The sequence below is a fragment of the Halichoerus grypus genome, chromosome 10 (assembly GCF_964656455.1).
Source record: "Halichoerus grypus chromosome 10, mHalGry1.hap1.1, whole genome shotgun sequence".
Taxonomy (NCBI): Eukaryota; Metazoa; Chordata; class Mammalia; order Carnivora; family Phocidae; genus Halichoerus; species Halichoerus grypus.
The window spans coordinates 111,392,378-111,412,946 of record NC_135721.1 but is presented as its reverse complement, the minus strand read 5'-3'; the positions used below and the strand labels follow the sequence as shown (position 1 = coordinate 111,412,946).

The 20,569-nt window shown below is 52.8% G+C and overlaps 1 protein-coding gene across 1 annotated transcript in view; it reads left to right on the top strand.

Moving 5' to 3' along the window:
* The window catches only part of EFCAB8 (EF-hand calcium binding domain 8), a 67,203-nt gene that overhangs the window by 13,611 nt on the left and 33,023 nt on the right, over positions 1-20,569 (top strand). Inside the window, exons 4-11 of the mRNA XM_036093254.2 lie at positions 7,051-7,169; positions 8,503-8,606; positions 10,968-11,103; positions 12,962-13,067; positions 13,285-13,369; positions 13,901-14,025; positions 16,509-16,582; positions 18,911-19,041. Of these exons, the coding sequence (XP_035949147.2) occupies positions 7,051-7,169; positions 8,503-8,606; positions 10,968-11,103; positions 12,962-13,067; positions 13,285-13,369; positions 13,901-14,025; positions 16,509-16,582; positions 18,911-19,041 (880 nt within the window). The remainder of the gene's footprint in view (positions 1-7,050; positions 7,170-8,502; positions 8,607-10,967; positions 11,104-12,961; positions 13,068-13,284; positions 13,370-13,900; positions 14,026-16,508; positions 16,583-18,910; positions 19,042-20,569) is intronic.

The window sequence follows — 20,569 nt, the reverse complement described above, 5'->3', positions numbered from 1 at the left end:
CCCATTAATTTGAGTTTTACAGCCATACTGTGATGTGGACAGGAAAGGATAAGAAATCCCCAGCTCACAGATGAACAAAGTGAGGTGAGGGCAGGGACGGTTGGCATGTGCCTGACCCGGAGATGAGATGGCTCCTAACTAGCGTGGTTTGGTGTTGGTGTTTGGCAGCTGGGTCTTGGAGGACCCTGAGTGTGTCAACTTTGACCACGATTTTTATGGTGTTTATGTTTGAGCAGGCAGTGTATTTAGGCAGTTCAAAAGTCAAAAAGTACTTTGTCCGTGATACTTTTTTGGCATACAGAGTAAATGTCTCCTTCGGGCCAGACCCAAGCTGCCCAGTTCCGCTCCTTCAGGCGGTGCTTGCTTTCAGTCTCCTGTGACCTGGAGAAGCTCAGAAGCGATGTGGTCACCTCCCCCTTTGGTATGCAGTGGAAGCCTGTCGTCCATGCTGTTCTACCCCTTGCTTTCTTTCCTTCAGCTTTATTGAGCTATAATTGACAAATAAATTTGTAGCATATTTGAAGCGTACACCATGCTGATTCGATATCCATATACATTGAGAAAAGATCCCCACAATTGTCTACTCCTGCTTTTAAGAAAAATAATTTTATCAAGTTTCCCCTTTTGCTTTTTACCTAATACGTCTTGACATCTTTTCATATCAATGTAAAAAGAGTTTCCTTGTTAAAAAAAAAAAAAAAGAAAAAAAAACCTGACCAGGTTTTAAATGGAGGAAAGGAAAATTCACCTTTCGTTGATACAGGGTAAAGGAAAATAGATTCATTTTTCTCTTTCAAAAGTCTTTTATTTTTTATTTATTTATTTATTTTTAAAAATATTTTATTTATTTATTTGACAGAGAGAGCACAGTAGGCAGAGTGGTAGACAGAGGGAGAGGGAGAAGCAGGCTCCCTGCTGAGCAGGGAGCCCAATGTGGGGCTCGATCCCAGGACCCTGGGATCATGACCTGAGCCGAAGGCAGACGCTTAACGACTGAGCCACCCAGGCGCCCCTCAAAAGTCTTTTAAAGAGGTGGGTCATGGGGGCGCCTGGGTGGTGGAGTTGGTTAAACATCCAGCTCTTGATTTCGGCTCAGGTCATGATCTCAGGGTCGGGGGATAGAGCCCCACGTCGCGCTCTGCACTCAGCCGGATTCTTCCTCTCCGTCTGCTCCTCCTGCTTGTGCTCTTTCTCTCTCTCTAAAATCAATCAATCAATCAATCAATCAATCAGTCATGAATATGGGTTCCATAGCATTTCTTGGGAACCCTGACCTGACCATCAGTGCCTGTCTCAGAGGGAAAAGGGGAGATGTGCCAGGGTTCTCCTGTCTATTCTACAAGTTCCCTTTCGGGGCCTTAGTTTTTTTATTTGTTGATTGGAGGTCTCTGAGGAGAGTCCGTGGTTCTTTGTGTTTTTTTTTAAAGATTTTATTTTTAAGTGATCTCCACACCCAACATGGGGCTCTTTACACCCCGGAGATCAAGCATGTTCTACCGGCTGAGCCAGCCAGGCGCCCTGAGGGTCTCTGGGTCTTTCTTTCTTTCTTTCTTTCTTTCTTTCTTTCTTTCTTTCTTTCTTTCTTCCTTCCTTCCTTCCTTCCTTCCTTCCTTCCTTCCTTCCTTCCTTCCTTCCTTCCTTCCTTCTTTCTTTTTCTTTCTTTTCCTTTCTTTCTTCTTTCTTTCTTTCCTTTCCTTTCTTTTCTTTTCTTTTCTTTCTTTTTTTTTTTTTTAAAGATTTTATTTATTTATTTGAGAGAGAGAGAATGAGAGAGAGAGCACATGAGAGGGGGGAGGGTCAGAGGGAGGAGCAGACTCCCTGCCGAGCAGGGAGCCCGATGCGGGACTCGATCCTGGGACTCCAGGATCATGACCTGAGCCGAAGGCAGTCACTTAACCAACTGAGCCACCCAGGCGCCCTTCTTTTCTTTTCTTTTCTTTCTTTCTTTCTCTTTCTTTTTTTCTTTCAGAGAGAGCAAAAGAGCGCAGGGGGCAGGGGCAGATGGAGAAGGAGAGAAACAGTCCTAAGCAGACTCTGCGCTGAGTGCGGAGCTGGACGCGGGGCTCGATCTCCCGACCCTGAGATCACAACCTGAGCCGAAACCAAGAGTTAGACGCTCCACCAACTATGCCATCCAGGTGTCCCTGGATCTGTGGTTTTTAGGGGGGGGTGTCCGTGCCTCTCCTAGGAGGTCTTAAAAGTGTCCGTGTGCCCCTGGCCCCCGCCTCCAGGGCCTGCCTGGGGGCGCTTGCGGGCTGCTGGGTGGGGATCAAGGGAGAGCCACTGAGCTGGGGGCCCTGCAGCCCCAAGCCTGTGAGCCAGAGTGGCACCGACCTTCCGCACAGGTGCTCCCGAGGGGACATGGGGGGTGCACATGACGAGTGTGCCCCCACTTTCGCCAGCTGACCATTTCATCAAGCACTGCCAGGCAGGGTAAGAATCAGCCTTGGTACAGAGCTTCATGGGTTACCCAGCCCTCTGTCAGATTTGATTCAGTTGTCATGAAGCCCTGTGGCTTTGTGACTTTACATAGGAGGGGCCAGACACTAACGACAAGCCCAAATGCAGTGACCCGGGTGCCCTGACATGGAAACTGTGCTCTGTGGGCACCCCACACTGAGTGTAGCACTTCAGATCCAAAGTAAATGAAAGAGGGCCCCTTCTGGGAGAGCCAGGGGCATGACCATGCAGTGCTCGTGCTTGGTGACTGTGCCCTAGGAGTTCAAGCACTGTGGGACACACACATACCCCTCCCCCTGCCCCCCCCTACTGAATGGCAGAGGGGAGGCTAGGAAACATTTTCTTCTTAAATATTTTAAATATTGCATTTATTTAAAAAATGCTTATAGGGGCGCCTGGGTGGCTCAGTTGGTTAAGCGACTGCCTTCGGCTTGGGTCATGATCCTGGAGTCCTGGGATCGAGTCCCGGGATCGAGTCCCGCATCGGGCTCCCTGCTCAGCAGGGAGTCTGCTTCTCCCTCTGACCCTGCCCCCTCTCATGTGCTCTGTCTCTCTCTCTCTCATTCTCGCTCTCTCAAATAAATAAATAAATAAAATCTTTAAAAAAAATAAAAAATAAAAAATGCTTATAAGTATATAAAAAAAATAGATACAAACAGTCCATAATCCTACATTTTAGCTTTACAAAGAAAGAGAAAAGTGAAGTGGGAGTTTCCCAGGAGAAGGTGGGGAGGGCGGAGGAGAGGTGCAGGGGTGTTGCATGCTGGGAGGAGGAGGGGTGTCCTGGGGCAAGGCTGGGAGGGAGGCAGCCACAGAGGATGTGGGTGCACTCAGGTCAGGAGGGGCCCTGAGCCCCAGCAGCGGGTCTGACAGGGAGGTGACATATCTAGAGCTGCTGGAGAAAGGTAAGTGCCTTGGCCAGGAAGGGATTGGCTCCTCACGTGACCGCCCTACAGAGGGTAGTGGACATTATAATGGAGATGAGGGGAGGCTTCTGGTTTCAAATCCTCCCGGTGCCGTTGTGTGTTCTTGGGCAAACCCCGAACCTCTCCGTGCCTCTGTGTCCTCATCTGTAAGATGGGGAGAATGACAGTACCTGTCTTCTAGGACCACAGGATTCTTTTTTTTTTTTTTAAGGTTTTATTTATTTATTTGACATAGAGAGAGCGTGCACAAGCAGCGGGAGTGGAAGGCAGAGGCAGAGGCAGAAGCAGGCTCCCCGCTGAGCAGGAAGCCACTATGGGATCACGACCTGAGCAGACTTAAGCTTAACTGCTTAACCAACTGAGCCACCCAGGTGCCCCTGGACCACAGGATTCTTGTGAGGTTTCAGGAGGGAGGGCATTGGAAACCCCCTCAGGTCTTCTGCCTGGCTGGAGGTGATGCCATTAGCAGAGATGGCGAACACAGGAAAGGCCAACATATGGTGGAATAAAGATAATAAACCAGGGCGCCTCAGTCGGTTAAGCGTCTGCCTTTGGCTCAGGTCATGATCCCAGGGTCCTGGGATCGAGCCCCACATCGGGCTCCCTGCTCAGCGGGAAGCCTGCTTCTCCCTCTCCCTCTGCCTGCCACTCCCCCTGCTTGTGCTCTCTCTCTCTCTCAAATAAATAAATAAAATCTTAAAAAAAAAGATAATAAACCGGATTTTAAGCATGCTGAGTTGAAGGGACCAGGGGAACACTTGGGAACAGTCAGAGACAAGGGAGACATGTTCTCTCCTGAGACGCAGAGATGGGTGAATAGGTGAGGTCACTCAAGGAGAGTGTCAGAAAAGCAAGGGGACAGTGATGAGAAGAGCTGAGGCACATGCTGAATGACAGGGCAGGGCAGGCAGCGGAGCATGGAGGAGACCAGAGTGACCAGTGGGGTCACTGCTTGAAGGCAGGAGGCCTCGAAGGCAAGGAAGGGCACCATCAGGTGTGGTCCGAGGTCTCTGGTGGCTGAGGAGAGTGGGTGGGCACATGTCAGGGAGTGGTGGGCAGAGGGGGTGTCCAGTGCTGGGTGCTGGAGGGAACGTGCCAGCAGGGTGCAGGCAGAAGAGAGGAGGACGGGAGTGAGGCTGAACCTCCCTGAGGAAAGGGCCCAGGACCACCCAGGCTGGGGAGAGTGGGCTGTCAGAACACCCCCCTTGTCTTCTGAGCTGGAAGGGGCGACAGTCATGGGTTGTGAGATCGAGCCCCACATTGGGCTCCGCACTGGGTGTGGAGCCTGTCTAAGAACCTGTCTCTTCCTCTCCCTCTGCGTACCCCCTCTCCCACTCGCGTTTGCTCTCTCTCTCTTAAAAAAAAAAAATGTAGAGCTGACTAAGCTCAGAGGTGCAGGGAAAGGCGGTTAAAGAGTTCGCCCTGAGTGCAATTCAGAAGTAAAATAATATGTACCTTTACACTGAGGTATCATTTACTTCCCACAAAATGCACAGGTTTTGGGGTCCAGCTCACAGCATCTTTCACCTGCATGCATTCATGTAAGCAGCACCCAGATCAAGTTATAGAACATTTCCTGCCCCCCAGAAAGTGTCCTCCTGCCTGATCCTGGTGGTGACCTGCTCCCTAAGGAAGTGATATTTTCACACGCAGGTTTTTGAGTGATTAATTAACCATATGGCTTGAGGTGGGTGAGAGGGGAAGGGGGCCCTGCCTGGACCCCACAGTGTGTGTTTCCTTTCCCAAATACCTTTGTGTCTATTCTCTTTTCTTGTTTTCAAAGAAAGTGTTTGGTGAACCGTTGATGAGAAGTGTATTGACCTAACATGGTGCTGAACAGTCACAGGCTTCTTAGACACCTGCGTAAGGAGCAGGTTGTTTCCTGTAGTGCTCTCCCTCGCCAGAGGGCTTTGTTCATTCAACGCTGCACAAAGGCTCTTTGGCTCCTGGCTCCCTCCCAAAGGGAGGGCTCCGTGCCATCCAACTGATACCCAACTCATACATGGAAGGACCAGGTTGCCGGGGGCAGCCTCAGGCGCCACCCCGTGACCTTGAGCGCATGACCTCACCTCTGTGCCCCACGGTTTCCTCACGAGTCCCTCTCACTAACTGGTCAGTGGGAATAAACACAGAGAAGCACCTGATATCATCGCGTCCACATCCTAGTGCCAACAGCAGTACTTGGGGAACAAGCGTGTGCCATGTGCCAAGGACCCAGTCACGGAGGGCACAGGCTCACTCTGCACTTGCAGAGCTCACGGGCTAGAGCAGGGACGAGGAAGGTCAGGGGCGACAGTGGAGCTGGGTGGCGGGGGTAGGGGGCCTCCCTAGATAGTCCCCGGGAAGGCTTCCCTGTGGAGGGGACCAGATGGTGCAAAGGCCTTGAGGTAGGAGTATGCTCGGTGGTGTGAGAAACAGCGTGGGGACATTATGGCTGGAGCCGGGAATAAAGGGGGGATGGCAGTGGGAGGTGAGATCTGAGCAGAGCCAGAAAATATGTAGCCTTCAGACTGTGGCGAGGAGTCCAGATATTTGGAGGGGACTTTAGAAACACTTTTTATAGACTGTGATTATATATAAAAAAAAATCTAGTTGGGGATATTGGCCCATCGACAGACAGATTCCCTTATAGTCACAAAACCCAGCATGGGGAGAGTATTTTATCCCTGCCCTCTGCTCTTCTCCCCTCCCCAACTTTCCCTCCAGCCAAAGTTAGCCTTTTAATTGCCTTTATTTTTTAAAGATTTTATTTATTTATTTGAGAGGGAGAGTGAGAGCGAGAGAGCGAGCCCAAGTGGGCAGAGGGAGGGGCCGAGGGAGAGGGAGAAGCAGCCTCCCCACTGAACAGGGAGTCTGATGTGGGGCTCAATCCCAGGACCCTGGGATCATGACCCGAGCTGAAGGCAGACACTTAACTGACTGAGTCACCCAGGTGCCCCTTAACTGCCTTTAAAAGACACACTTCACCTCTTTCTTTGTATATTTGAATTAATTTATGTCTCTTTATTGCCATTATTAGTTTTCTTTCTTTCTTTCTTTCTTTCTTTCTTTCTTTCTTTCTTTCTTTCTTTCTTTCTTTCTCTTTCTTTCTTTCTTTCTTTCTTTCTTTCTTTCTTTTTCTTTCTTTTCTTTCTTTCTTTTTCTTTCTTTCTTCCTTCCTTCTTTCTTTCCTTTCCTTCTTTCTTTCTTTCTTTCTTTCTTTCTTTCTTTCTTTCTTTCTTTCTTTCTTTCTTTCTTTCTTTCTTTCTCTTTCTTTCTTTCTTTCTTTCTTTCTTTTTCTTTTTCTTTCTTTTTCTGTCTCTCCTTCTCTCTTTCTCTCACTCTCTTTCTCTCTCTCTTTTTTTTTTTTTGAGTTTTCATCAGTTTTCTTTGTCTCAATGCCTGTTCTGTCTTATTTGTTCAGAAATGATATCTGATCTTTTTCAGTAGCCCCTCACCCAGCAGTGCTGTGGGGCCAACACAGGGCTCCGGCGTGGAAGGTGTGCAGCCAGTATTTGTGGGCTGATTGAATCTGAACAGATGGATGAGATTCAAGGGACAACCCAGCAACCATGATTCTCTGGGTGCCCTCCCTCAGCGCCCAGACATCCAAGAACACCGTGGCTGCTGATGGGGCCCAGTGAATTGCTATGATGTGGATGATGTTCTTTCTTCTCTTTTGAAGCCCTGGACATGAAGGCTTTCATTAAGGCCATGAAGAAGATGCTGAGCAATATGTCAGATGAGATGCTAGAGGCGCTGTTCCTGAAGGTGGACACAGACTGCACTGGCTCCATCACCTGGGTGAGGAGGGTGCCCCTGCTGCCTCAGGTAGCTGGAGGGAGGCTGAAGGGTCCAGGCATGGTGGATCCGTAGAGCACGTGGAGGGCTGAAGATGGGGAGGTGGTCAAGGCATCAGAAAGCCACCTGTGGATTCTGGGGTGCTTGCTGGGTAGAGGGAACCCTCCTGGGACTTCTGTGAGCAGGGCTTACTGCAGCTCATTCTCCTGGGAGATAGGAGAGTGTATGACAAATGTCAGTGACCTGGCAGTAAGGATACCGCCCACCAGCCCCCCATGCAGTCCCAGCAGGTGCCACAACCATCTCATGGCCCTTTCTGGCCTCTCAGCCAACAGGCAGGCCTGTGGCTTTTCCATCCAAAAATGCCAGGGTTTTAGAGCAGATTTTTTCCCTGATTCTGTATGTTCTGTGATGAGCAGATGTACCATTCAAGAATACGGAATACAGAAAGATACAGAAAAGTACAAAAAAATAGTCTGATGTGTCGACATAGCAATGCCAACAATGATAACTAGCCTTTACACCTGACGTTGTGCTAAGCACTTTATGTATTATTTTACTTAAACTTCACAGGAATCCTACAGGGTAGGTGTTGTTATTTACCTTAATTTGACAGATTGGGAAATGGAGGCATGAAGAAGTTAAGAAACTTGCCCAGAGTGACAGAGCTAGTTAGCAGCTGAGCTAGTCTTCAGACCTGGGGAGTTTGCCCCAGGAACCCGGGTGTTAACTACTCTGACATTCCTCTCCTCGGCTTAGGCATACATTCTGTTTTGTTTTTTCTTTCATTTCTCTTAATATTCTACAACAAACGTGTTTCCAGAATTCTCTGCTATCCACACAATGATCTTAGTAACTCCCTCTTTCTTTATAGGTTCATATGGTGGCCTGTTTTGGCCTTTATGAGGCATCAGTAGATTCTAGAGTTGCCCTCTGACCTGGCTTCTGGGTCTTCCCCTGCTGTTAACTTGTTATATGAGCTGGAACAACTCATCTCTACTTTTATGGGCCTCAGTCTTATTACCCATAAAGTGGGGGTGAATAAAGAGATTCAGACAAGATGCTGGATGTGGCGATGATGCGCAGATGTATTTAGCATCACAGAAATGCATGAAGGAGGGAGGTGCTGCTGCATGTCCTTGTGATCCCAGATCCCAGAACAGCTCAGGGGCTGGGCTACTCCCCTTGGCCAGCCCCAGGAATCAGCAACCAGAGAGCCCCTTGGAAGGGGCTGGGAAGGATGGGGGAGGCACCGGAAGCCAGGCGTGGGCCCCAAAGCCCAGCGCTCTGACAGCTCGGCCAATGCCGTCCTGCCTCGTGTTTCTTCCCGAGGCAGCAGAAGTACGTGGATTACATGATGCGGGAGTTCCAGAGAAAGGAGAGGATGAGAACAAGCCAGTACCGCCTGCGCTTCCACCTTCCCATGAGGATCATCCCCCTGTAAGGAGCCTCTCCCTGGACTGAAGGGGTGTGTGGGAACAGGGAGCGCGTGCTCCTCCCTAAGTCCCTGAGCCCCTCTTTGTGGGGCCACCAAGGCTCTGAACTTTCAGCCCCTCAACGCTGTAGGTGAGCCTGAGCATTAAGGTGGGTGACGTGTCCCCACTTTACAGACAAGGAAAGAGAGGTTCGGGGAGGTCAAATGAGAGTGGAGGGGTTGCTGTTTTTGACCCTCCCTGCAGCATCGCTGTTCCTCCTGCTTCCTCGCACCGCTCGTGCTGAGTGGGCCTGGGGGTTTTATCCACAGGGCACAGATGGCTCATGTGGCGGGGAGTAAAAGCCATCATGGGAAGCTGCTCCTGGAGGCCACACCAGGCCTCGGGAACGGGCCACTGATCACTCCTGGAGCATGTGGCTCTGTCCCTGCCTTGACCCCCTCCTGACCCTGCCTGTTTGCTCCTCTTCGTGGCTCCTCCCCACTGTGCCATCTGGGCCTTCACCTCATCTTCTTTCTATGCCATGGCCCTGTCTGCTCCCGCCCCTCTGAACTCCCTAAGAACAAGGAGCCCTCTAGTGGATCTGGCCAATGGCCCAGGCCTCTTCCCAGAGTTCCTTTCCCAGAGACCACCTGGGGGTTTGAGCACCTCCTGCCCAGTGCAGGCAGCCGGGGCCAGGGAGCCAGGTCCTCTGGTCCAACACTTGGTGACCGGCATTTGTGGCCTGGTTAGGAGGTGCTGTGGCTGGATCTGTCCTCAGGACCACCCCCAGAGCAGGCTATGGGGAAGACTGTGAACCAGAAGTAGTCTGCCCCGGAGCACCTGGAGATTCAGAGAGATGGTGTAATGAAAACCAGGAAAGGGCAACTAAAACAATTTTGGTCAAGATTCAATTGAGGAATAGCCAATAAATATGAACGATGAAGGATTTTATAACCATACATGATGACCTGATGTGGCCAAGCCTTCATGGGTCTTTCTATTTCCTTGGGACGTTTAGATTCCCAAGGGTGCTAAAAGGGCCAGAACCAAAAACGTTAAGAAGGCTCTCCCTATTTTCCCCTATTTATTTGCTCAACCTTCAAACCCGGAGAGCATTTCCAGCTTGGCAGAGAAAATAGCCAAGTACTATTTAATTACCTTCATGAAAGGGTCATCTTAAAAGCTGGCTCCCCTCTCCTGAGCCTGGGCCAAGATCACTGAACGCCCCCTCTGGGATGCCTCTGCAGTCTGGCAGGCGGAAGTGCTGGCCCTGTGGCGTAACACCTCCTGAGGGCTCCTCTCACTTCTCATGGCTCTCACCTGTTGTGTCGACCCCTCAGGGTCCCGTGGCCCTGATGCGACAGGTGGCCCTGGGAATGATGCTTGAGGGCAGACCGGGCAGCGCTGCAGGCCGTGGGGGGCGGGGGAGAGAAAGGAGCCGTGTCCAGACACACCATCACCCTCTCTCCTGCTGAGACTGTTTCGGACGTGGAATGTCACAGCGGTGTGGGTTAGCCCTCAGCCACAGGTCACGTGGTGTCCACAGTGAGGTTTGCAGAGGGCTCCAGCTGGCGTAGGGATGGAGCTGCCGAGGTTCTGATTTGAGCTCTGCCTGTAGCCAGGACATAACTCCAGGCAAATGCTTATCCCTGGGTCCCTGTGAGGTGAGGTGACATGCCCTGCCCCGCCGGGGCCTGGAGGTGTGGGAACGGCAGGTGGGAGAGTGTGTGCTGTGCGTGTCCAGAAGTCAAAATGGTGCTCCCGTTAGCAGCCAGCCCGCCAGCTTAGCCAGCTTGGGCCAGGGAAGAAGGCATCGCTGTAGCCTGCTGGGAAGGCTGCATGGGGGCGTCCTGCAAGGCCAGGCCTGCCGTGGGAGCCTTTGCTGGGCTCAGGGCCTGGCCTTGGAGATGAGGAGTCAGGTACACGGGGTTCTGTTGGATACATTGTCCCTCGTCTACTTTTATTGCGTGCTTGGGTTATACTCCCTTTCTCTACCCCGAGTTGCCAAAACCTGTTACAATGAAGGTTTCAGAGGCAAGCCCCCCTCCACTCGCCTCCTGTAGACCATTTTTCTCATAAAAGAAGTTTTGCAAAAGACCTCTGTTCTCTGCCTCCTCTGACCCTGTCCCATCCTGAGGAAGCTGACTGGCTGTGTGATAGGAGAAGCCCACTGCTTGTGGAGCCCTGTCTCATACCAGCGGCCTTCTTGGGTCTCTCTTTCTTTCGGCCAGCGCTGATAATGGTAGAAACCCGCCTGGCAGAGTCACACATCGCGCAAGCATGCGCACCTGCAAAGGGAGCTCCCTTTGCTTGCTCTCTCCTTCCTCCTCTGTGCTCTTCATTCTGTTTTTGTTTGAGTCCTTCTCTCTCCTATCACCTTCCACAGGAACCATGGCTGTGAGATTGTGAAGGTGCAGTTTTTAACCCAGCGGTTCAAGAAGACGGGACATCTCCTGACTGTCACCAAGGATGGGATCTTGCAGATCTGGTCTGAGGCCTTCTCGCTGCTTAACTCCTTTAGGGTGAGGGAGGCCCACCCGTGGAGACACATGGGGTGGTCGGAGAGCCTTTGCCTTTGTACCTCGATAGTGAAGGTGACCCGGACTCAGAGTAAGCTCAATCTTGGGTTCATGGTCCCTGCGGTCACTGCTCCCAGGGCCAGGTTCTGGCTTCACTGTGGGACTGGGACCCTCCTGTTTGTCTTCTGTAAGCAGGATGACATCTGGGTGTTTGGATGTCCAACAGTTTTTACACCCAGTTTTTCCAAACAGAATGTCACTGAAGTCCTCCCTGGCCACCAGACTTACTTCTGGGCCCCATCTCAGTGAGTGGTATCATCACCCACCAAGGTTCCTGTGTTAGAGATCAGCCCCCTCTCCTTGCCCTGTCACAACCACTCCATCACTGCCCAGCTGCCGGCACCAGCCTCTGTGCTCTTGGTGTGTCTGAGTTCTGATGCTATGGTCCCCTCCCTGCCCCGGCCTTTGCTGGCCCTTCCGCATACCCACCTAGAAGAGCTGCCTGAAAGCCCCCCTTCCCTTCCGTTTCATGTGGCACTCCTCCCTGCTTCCTTCAGTTCCCAGTCTGTGGCTTTATTCGGGGAGTAAAATACAAGTTCCTTAGCTGGTCACCCTGAACTCCTCTCCCATCCTCCCATTCCCCGAGCCTCCTCTTTTCCCTGGACACCAAAGCCCATTCTTGCTGACATGCCTTTGTGTGTGGCGTCGCCCACCTGGAGCCTGGAGCGCCCGCTCAAACTCCGTCTGCAGGGGTGTTACGTGAGGCTGGCAGGGGAGCGCGGAAAGGCACCTCACACCCTGGCAGGACGATTTCTTGTTCATAAGCTGCTTGAACCAGGTGACACCCACAGATGGTAAACAAGATTCAGACAAAACAAGCAAAAATGAATACAATGTTCTATGTCTATTATATCTCAATTAAACCGTGGGGGAAAGAGACAGGCAGAGGGGCAGTTCGTGGGAAGTCAGTCTCCCTCTCCCAGACCCTAATTCTCTCCCGGGAGGCAACTTCTGTGACCAGTTTTGGGGTGCTCTTCCGTGCTTAGACTGTACACACATCCCCCCACCCCTTTCTTTTTAAATATACACATGGTAGCACATGATAGTGCTGCTTTCTACCTTGCCTTCTCACTGCATAATAGATCCTGGTGACTCCTCTCTGTGGCAGGTGCACACCTCCCTCGTTTGTAACGTCCGGGTGGTGCGCTGTGGTTTGGGTTTATATCCGCTCTCCTTTGCAGGCAGCCTGTGGCCTGTTGCTATCACAGCAATGTAGCAGGGCCCACCCTCGCACACACTTCTCTGTGAGCACATGGGAACACATCCATAGATGTGGCTTGGAAGTAGATCCCAGGATTACAAACCATGCACATTTAAAACTTTGATGAGTGGGGTGCCTGGGTGGCTCAGTCGGTTAACTGTCTGACTTCAGCTCAGGTCATGATCTCAGGGTCCTGGGATCAGGCGCCTGTGTCGGCTGGGTTCCGTGCCCAGTGGGGAGTCTGCTTCTCCCTCTGCAACCCCCTCTCCTACTTGTGCTCTCTCTCTCTCAAATAAATAAATAAAATCTTTAAAAAAGTACTTAAAACTTTGATGAGCATGTCAAATGGCTCTAAAAAGGGGTTGTGAGGATGGGTGTTCCTTAAGCCCATTTTACAGATGTGGAAACTGAGACTCAGAGAGGTCGGAGCACTTCTCCAAGGCCCCATCAGTAGTTGGTGGGAGCACTGGGCTCCATACCAGGTCTGTGGCTGGTTCTAGGGCCTTGGGTGGCAGGAGAGGGCTCATGGGATCCCGTGCTCCTGGTGTGCTCTGCTGGGCAAGCCTCCCCAGCCCAGATCTCTGCTCTTCCTCTGGCCAGCTTAACCAGATCCAGCAGGTCTATAACCTGCAGATGTGGGTCATCGACATGGTGTGTCTCTATAACATGAACCTGATTGCGGTTGCATCTACTGACCAGAAGATAGGTGAGTCCCTGACAGCTCCCCAGGCCTGCTCTCGGCCGTTGGAGGGCATGCATTTACACTTGGAGAGACCTGTCACCGAGCCAGCTGTGGGCATGGGTTAGAGTCCTCTGGGGGTGCTGCAGCGGGTAAGCAGATGCTGCGTGTTGTCACCAGATCCCCAAGGCCTGGGACGTGGGCTTGGCTTCCATGCATGTCTCCCCTTCTGTGTCTTCCCCAGAGTTCTTTGACATTAGCAACCATAACTGTGCCCGGGCCTTCACCTTCATTGATCTGGACAGCTGTGTCTTGGCCATGGACTACTGGTGAGTCTCAGGGAGACTGGCACATAGCCTTGGCGGCCACATCACTCAGCAGGGTTGGGACTCCCAGAAAGCCTCTCTGGAAACAGCCCTGGAAAGATTCCCACTCTGTGTGTCTGTGTCCTCTTCACCACGCTGCCCCTCCTGGGGGAGTCACTCAGTCATCAGTCCCTCTTCCTCCCATGCCCCGAGCAAGTCAGCCACCGAATCCCGGCAGAGGCTCGTCCCGCCAAGGCCGGGGACTCTGGGAATGTCATGGTCCATCAGTAGGGGTGAGCTGATAATGAGCATCTGGAGGACCAGGGACTCATTTGTTTGGGTTTTAAAAGAAAATAATGATTTCTTTTGGACCTGGTTCACCGATGATCTGGATCTGGGCGGCTGGGCCCGTGTTTGTCAGCTGTTGAGGGCAAGGCTGGGAAGCCGTGTGGGAACGGCTCTCGCCCCCGGGCGGAGGAAGGTCGTTGGGCGCTGGGAGGGTGGAGGGCTGCAGCTGGTGTACGCAAGCCAGCCTCTTCTGCCCCGCCCCCTCAGGTCTGACTACCACAGAGGGGTGTTCTGCTACGGGGACACCAAAGGCAACGTCATCGTCTTCACCTCTGACAACGTGACCCACGGGTTGTTCAACCCCCGAATCCTTCCCAGGACCTCCAAATGGGGTAGCTAAGATGCTGGGGAATTGGGGGAGGGGGGAGATGGCCCTGCCCTGAGCAGCTCTTCTCTCTTCCGCCTTCCAGCTCAGGAGCCCCTGAGGGTCAGTGAGGCCATTTGCTCAGCTCAGAGTGGCTTGTGGGACAGGGGGTGATGAGGGGACAGCAGGAGCCAGAGGGGGCTGAGGAGACAATCTCTGTGAAGGCAGGAGGTTGCCCAGGGGAGGCTGAGGGGAGGGGCTGCAGGACCCTGCTCATCCCAGCAAGACTGAGCCTGGGCCAGCTGTGCGACCCTGGGGAAGCCGCTCACCGGCTCTGGGTCTTGGGATGACAGCACTACCTTTCTCCGTGGTCGGGAGGAGGGTCTGCTCTCCTTGGCTGGGAGCAGCCTCTGTTTGTGGGGCGGGGGTGGGGCAGAAAGGCCTGCGGGAGAGCCTGGCTCAACGCGGATATGAACATGCATAAGCACAGTGACATCTCTTGAGCACTCGTGTGCTGCGTGCTTTGGGCGCATGGCCTCCTCCAGTCTCCCACCCACTGCCTGTCCAACTGCCAGGAGGGAGCCGCTGCTGCTACAGTCCATGAAGAGAGGGGGAAGGGTACTTTCGGGGGTGCAGCACTTGCATGGGCCCCACAGGGTAAGTGGCCTGAAGCAGGCGGTCCGCCCCAGAATCTGAACCTTAACCCCTTGCTGGGCTGTACCCCAGACTGACTGCCTGCTGCAGGGTACTGTTTGGGGCAGCTGTGCCAAGGGCACCGGATCCCAGCTCTGGGGCCTGGGGCTGTCAGGGGCTCGTCTGAGCTGGACCCTGTCCAGGATCGAGCCTTTGGTGCACGGTGTCAGGCCTCTAGGTTGCTTCATACCCATCTAGAGGAGGCCCCGGGCCACCAGGGTCCCCAGCCCCCGAGGACACTGACTCCCCTTCCACCCAGGACACCAGAGCAGCCCCTTGGGCTTCCAGTCAGAGTTTCTGAGCAGGACACTCTCCAGGGGCTCCCAGGCCCTGGTGATAGCTCTCCTGCTGAGCTTGACAGGGCAACACTCCCCCCACCGGCCGGATGGCAAATGGATCCTGCCCCGATACAGCAGTGGGCGGGCACCAGCTGCATTCCTGCCTCATCAGCCGCTGCCCCCCCCCCCCCCCCCCCCCCCCGGTGCCTTCCCTTGCGCTGCCCCAACCGAGGCGGCTGCCTAGCTGAGGTCATGCGGCACCACCCTGGGAACCGGCGTGGGAGGTTGTGGTGGTCTTTGAGCTGCATGTTGGACAGGAGATCGGAGCTGGAGTGTAGGAAGGAGGCCTTCCATGCCACGTGCAGCCTGAAGGCTGGGTCACGCACGAAGGTGGGCCCGCCAGTGTGTTGACTTGGGAGGAGGTGGACAGACCAGCTCTGTGTGACCTGGATCCAGTTGCTTAACCTCTCTGTACCTCAGTCCCCTTATTAAACAGGGATGAGCAGACTCAATTCATGGCTTTTCTGTAAGGTGGAAGGAGAGCATGCAGTGTGAGGCACACAGTAAGGGCCAGGTGACTACCTCCCTTGACCTCCCGGGGCCCTCCCAGCCTCATGGGAGACGCAGACAGGCAAACAAGCTTGCACTGCAGCCCTGGCTAAGCTTTCTGCCTCCTGTGCCCTTGCAGGGCCCGCCCCACTTCAGCAGCACTCCACCCCTTGGGACTTCCCTTGCCAGATGGGGCTGGTGGTTTTGCAGCAGTAAAATGCTTGGCATAAGCCCCTAGGTCCCCCTCTCTTTTCTGCATTTTACCTGGGAGTTTCTTTCAGACTTGAGCCCAGATTGTCCCAGTCCTTCTGACCCACCTCCTTAAACGCTGCTCTGCAGGTAGACCCAGGCTTGTCCCCGTCACCGCTGGCTCCATCTGCCTGTGTCAAGCCTTTCCATGTGCACCAGGGGCCTTTCCCTGGAGGCTCCTGGGCCTGGCCGCTGGCCCTGGGAGGTTTTGGAGGCCGGGAGACTCTAAACACCTCAAGGGCCAGGCTGTGCTTAGGGCAGTTGCTCCAGGCACGTTTGCTGGATGCTTCTCCTTGGAACTTGTGTTTCCTGGACAAGGTGGGGCATGTCGTTTGAGGCATGATGGTAAACTTCCAAATGATCCTTTCCAGAAAGAGTAGAGCCTATGGTCTCAGTTGGTTCTCCAGTCCAGCAGAGCTGGAACTCCCTAAATGAGAATCACCTTGTGTAGATTGCAGTATGCAGGGGGGAGGGAGGAGCCCGGGATGTGGGGCCGGCTGGGCATGCACGGGCACAGGGGCTCCGGGCAGCAGTGTTTATCTGCCTGGGGCTGTGTTCTGGGTGTTGAGTTCACCCCACTGAATCCACCAGAACGCAGTAAAGCTTGAACAAGCATTTGGATGGAAAAGCCTTTTGAGACATACAGGAGTCACAAACCAACTCAAGGTGTCCCCTGGGGTTTTGCTGATCTGGCAAAGGTTGGGAGCTGGTGATGTGGACCTCGCTTTTTCTCTCCTATCAGATCACTGGACCAAAGTTTCTGCACGGAAGCTCCTAAGTGAAAAGTCCCCTTTGTATAGGAGTTACCAGCTGAAGGTAGGTTGTATCTTTCCTTGGCCTGTTACCATGGTAATTGTCTGTACACACTCACCACTCAAAAATCAATACAGAAAGTGGATTGCCTGAGTTCAGTCTTAGGCCTCAGGGCTTGGTCACTGGGAGCAGGATGGAGGCCGCTGTTGGATCCTGTGGCTCGTCTCTCTCACCACCTCCGTTGCTAAAGCCTGGTCCTGGCAGACACTTGGACGGCTGCAGCGGCTTCTAGCTGTTTCTGCACTTCTTTTCTCCATGCAGTGCTTTGCCCCAGTCAGCAGCCAGAGGAATTAGGAGCTAGAAACAGCCATGTCACTCCTTTGCTCAGAGTCCCCCCCCGCCCCCCTGGTAGCTTCTCATCGTGTTCCGACAGAATCTTACCATGACCATCAGTACATGAGGTGACCTGGCCCCTGGCCTGTTCCGCATCTTGCCTGCTACTTTGCTTCTTCTCATTTACTCTATGCAGAGACGCAGGCCACCTTGCTGTTCTCTGGACATCCCAAGCCTTTTCCCACCGCAGGGCCTTGTCACACTCTGTCCCCTTCCCTAGGTTCCTGTGTCCCCCTTTCTCTGCTTCCTTCGGGGCCCTCACCAGCCAGCTTGGACCAGCCCCGCTGCCTGCCCCTGCCTGTGTCTCTTCACGCTGCGGTGCTTATAGGATTCTGACACCAGTGACAATGTGTTTTTCCCACACTGCCATGCAATTCTTGGACCTCAGCTGGGTGACCTACAGTTCAACTCAGTTCTGACACTATCTACCTGGAGATAGCATCAGATCCTACAGGTTGAGGCTCAGTCCCACAGGACTGCCCCCCCCCCCCGACCTTGGAGGCCAGTCACAAGTTCAGGTTGTCCCCTGTGCTTCTGACCCACCAGTTATAAATCAGAGGTTCCCATGACCCTCTCTTTGGGTTCGATTAATTTGCTAGAGTGCCTCACAGAACTCAGAGAATCATTTTACTTACTAGATCACCAGTTTATTATAAAAGGCTACAACTCAGGAACAGCCAGAGGGAAGAGATGCAGGGCAAGGTATGGGGAAAGCGGTGGGGGTGGGTAGAGTTTCCCTGCCCTCTCTGGGTGCAAGGCTCGCCCCACACCTCCACATGTTCACTAGCCCAGAGGCTTTCTGAACACTGTCCTTGTGGGTTTTTATGGAGTTTCATTACATAGGTATGATTGATTAAATCATTGTCCATTGGCAGTCAATTCAACCTGCAGCTCCTCTCCTCTCCCCAGGGATTAGGGTGGTGGGACTGAAAGTTCCAACCCTCCAAGCTCATGGTTGGTTCCCCTGGCAACCAGTCCCCATCCTTAGGGGCTTTCCAAAAGTCACCTCATTAATGTAAACTCAGGTGTGGTTGAAAGGGGTTCATTACGAATATTAAGACACCTTTGTCTTATCACTTAGGAAATTCCAGGGGTTTTAGGAGCTCTGTGCCAGAAATGGGCATGAAGACCAAATATACATTTCTTACTGTAAATCACACTAACACAGCTTACCTCCTCCCAACTTTGTATCGTCCACCCACTGCTTTCTCGTCCTATCATCCTCATGGGATTGGCAGCTCCTAAGGACAGGCACTTAGGGTCTTGCTGGGGCTCATTCAAGGAGAGTCACTCACGAATACCTTCTTCTCCATCTTCTGTTGGAATCTCATCTTGGGCTTCGTTTTCCACCCCAGTTGCTAAGTGTCCCGGGTTCTCTTCGGTGCCCTGAATTCGGTGCCTTCATTGTGAGAGAGACTCAGTGAGGCAGTGCATTGAAAACCTAGCTCAGTGCCCGACAACCCCCTCCATTCTTGTCCTGAAGAGGAGAGTCCCCGGATTGGGAGGCCAAGCACAGGGCCAAACTGCAGAGCCAGAGCTAGAGAATTCAGGGCCTATGCAGTCAGGCCACCCTCTTGACTGCTGGGTCTCAGCCTTTCGTTGTTCAAGTTGCACCAGATAACATTCGCACACACTCCAAATCATGTCCTGAAACACGGAGGGCAGCGGTGAGGCGGGGAAGCTCCTCTCTCCTCCGTGGCGGGGATCCCTGTGGATAAGAGGGACTGCGGGCCCGGCTGACTCCAATCCATCCTTTCTCCTGCGTGGGATGGGGTGACAGATGGTGCTGTCACATGGGCTGACCTTGCCTGTTCTCTAGCTTATAAGCAAGAGTTCCCGTGATAGCAGACTTGGGTGCTTTTCACCTGTCTCACTGACAAGTGATGGCCCAGGACTGGGCTAGGACCGGGAGGCCGTGTGGGCGTGTCAGAGCTGCGATCACTAGACGGCATTAGGCGTGCTGAGCTCCAGCCCCTACCACTGCCACTCTCTTCCCAGGCGCTCCATCCCAACTGGTGCCAACAGGTCAAGTTCATCCCCCAGCTGAACACGGTGGCCTCCTGTTCGGCCATTGAGAAGTCCTCTCTGGTGCTGACCATATTGCCATCCAAAGCCCCAGAGAGCCCCAAGTAAGGAGCGCCTCTCCCCAGGCTGGAGTGGGGGGGCCGGCGGGGGGGGGGATGTGATGGTGCCCCGGAGGGTCTGGCTTTACCTCAGCCACCGTGGCCATCCCCACTGAGAGTGGGCCTGCCCCCAGGACAGTGGCATCCTGCGGATCTCACTGGGTTACGAGAACTTTTATGGAGTGTGGTTTTAATCTTTGCTACCAGCAACAAAAATATAACAAGCCTCTTTTATCCACCAATTTATACGCAAAACTCAGCACAGAAGCTGGCACATAGGGTAAGCAGACAGTCAGAAAAATATTTTCTGAATGGAGGAATGAATGCGAGTTGCTTTACCTCTGTGCCCCTTGCTCAGTGTCCTCGTCTGTAGAAGGGGGTGACAGCAGTACTTCTTTCCCTCGTGCCAGAGCTGATTGCTCTTTGTGCTATATGGTCAATAATTGGTAGCACTTACTCTTTGGAGATGGTTCTGATCTCTTTCCTTTATTCCAGGTTCTACTCCCCAGAGTGGATTTTTTTTTTCTGCCTCCCTCCCTCCCTCCCTTCCTTCCTTCCTAATCAGTGATTAGTCACACTAGTAAGTCTATATATGTAGGTTGACCCTGTAAAAAAGTAAAACATAATAAATAAAGCCTCAATCCTTCCCTTACCCAATACCCACTGTCTCACTCTGTTCTCAAATGTCTCACGTCTATCATTTTCATGTGTACCTTTTTAAAAATTATTTTTTAATTTTTATTTATTTAATTTTTTAGAGAGAGAGGGTGGGGAGGGGCAGAGGGAGAGGGAGAATCTCAAGCAGGCTCCACACCGACGTGGGGCTCGATCTCACGACCCCGAGATCACAACCTGAGCTGAAATCAAGAGTCTGACCCTTAACCAACTGAGCCACCCAGGTGCCTCTCATATGTATCTTTCACCGTGCATTTCACAGTAGGTATTTTCTCCTGAGGGATTTTTTTTTTTCCTTTTGCCTCTGCTATTTCCTTCCTGCAGCGGGTCTTTACCTCCTGGACCCTTCAGGTCTGTGACATTTTGCTCCTGGGCAGGTTGAACCATGAACTGCACCCTCCTGTCTTCTTGGGGGAGCAGCTGGGTGAGGCACAGCGGGAAGACTGAGGGCCACTTAGGCCCCATCTCTGTCTGTCCGTTCCTGTCCTGGGATGGTAGGGCTTATTTGGTCCAACTCCTCATTTTACAGATTGGAAACCTGAGACCTTTGAGCAGGGGACGTGTCCCAGACCTCACTGTACCTCCACTATCTTGCCAGCCAGAGTCCTCTGCGCACATCCCCACCCAAGCCCTGGAACTAGCTGCTGGTTGGAGGAGGGGGCCCCGGAGAAGGCCTAATGCCGTGGGGAAGCTTCAGTCCTGGCTTCCGGGCCTTGAGTGAGGCAGTGTGGTGGGATTTTGCTTGGAGCTGATTTGCGGCAGAGGCTCATCTCTCTGCTTTGGTGGTAGTATTATTTCATGTCTGTGATACGTGTTTTATTCAGCTTGTTTTTTTATTTATTTATTGGGTCTCAGTGGC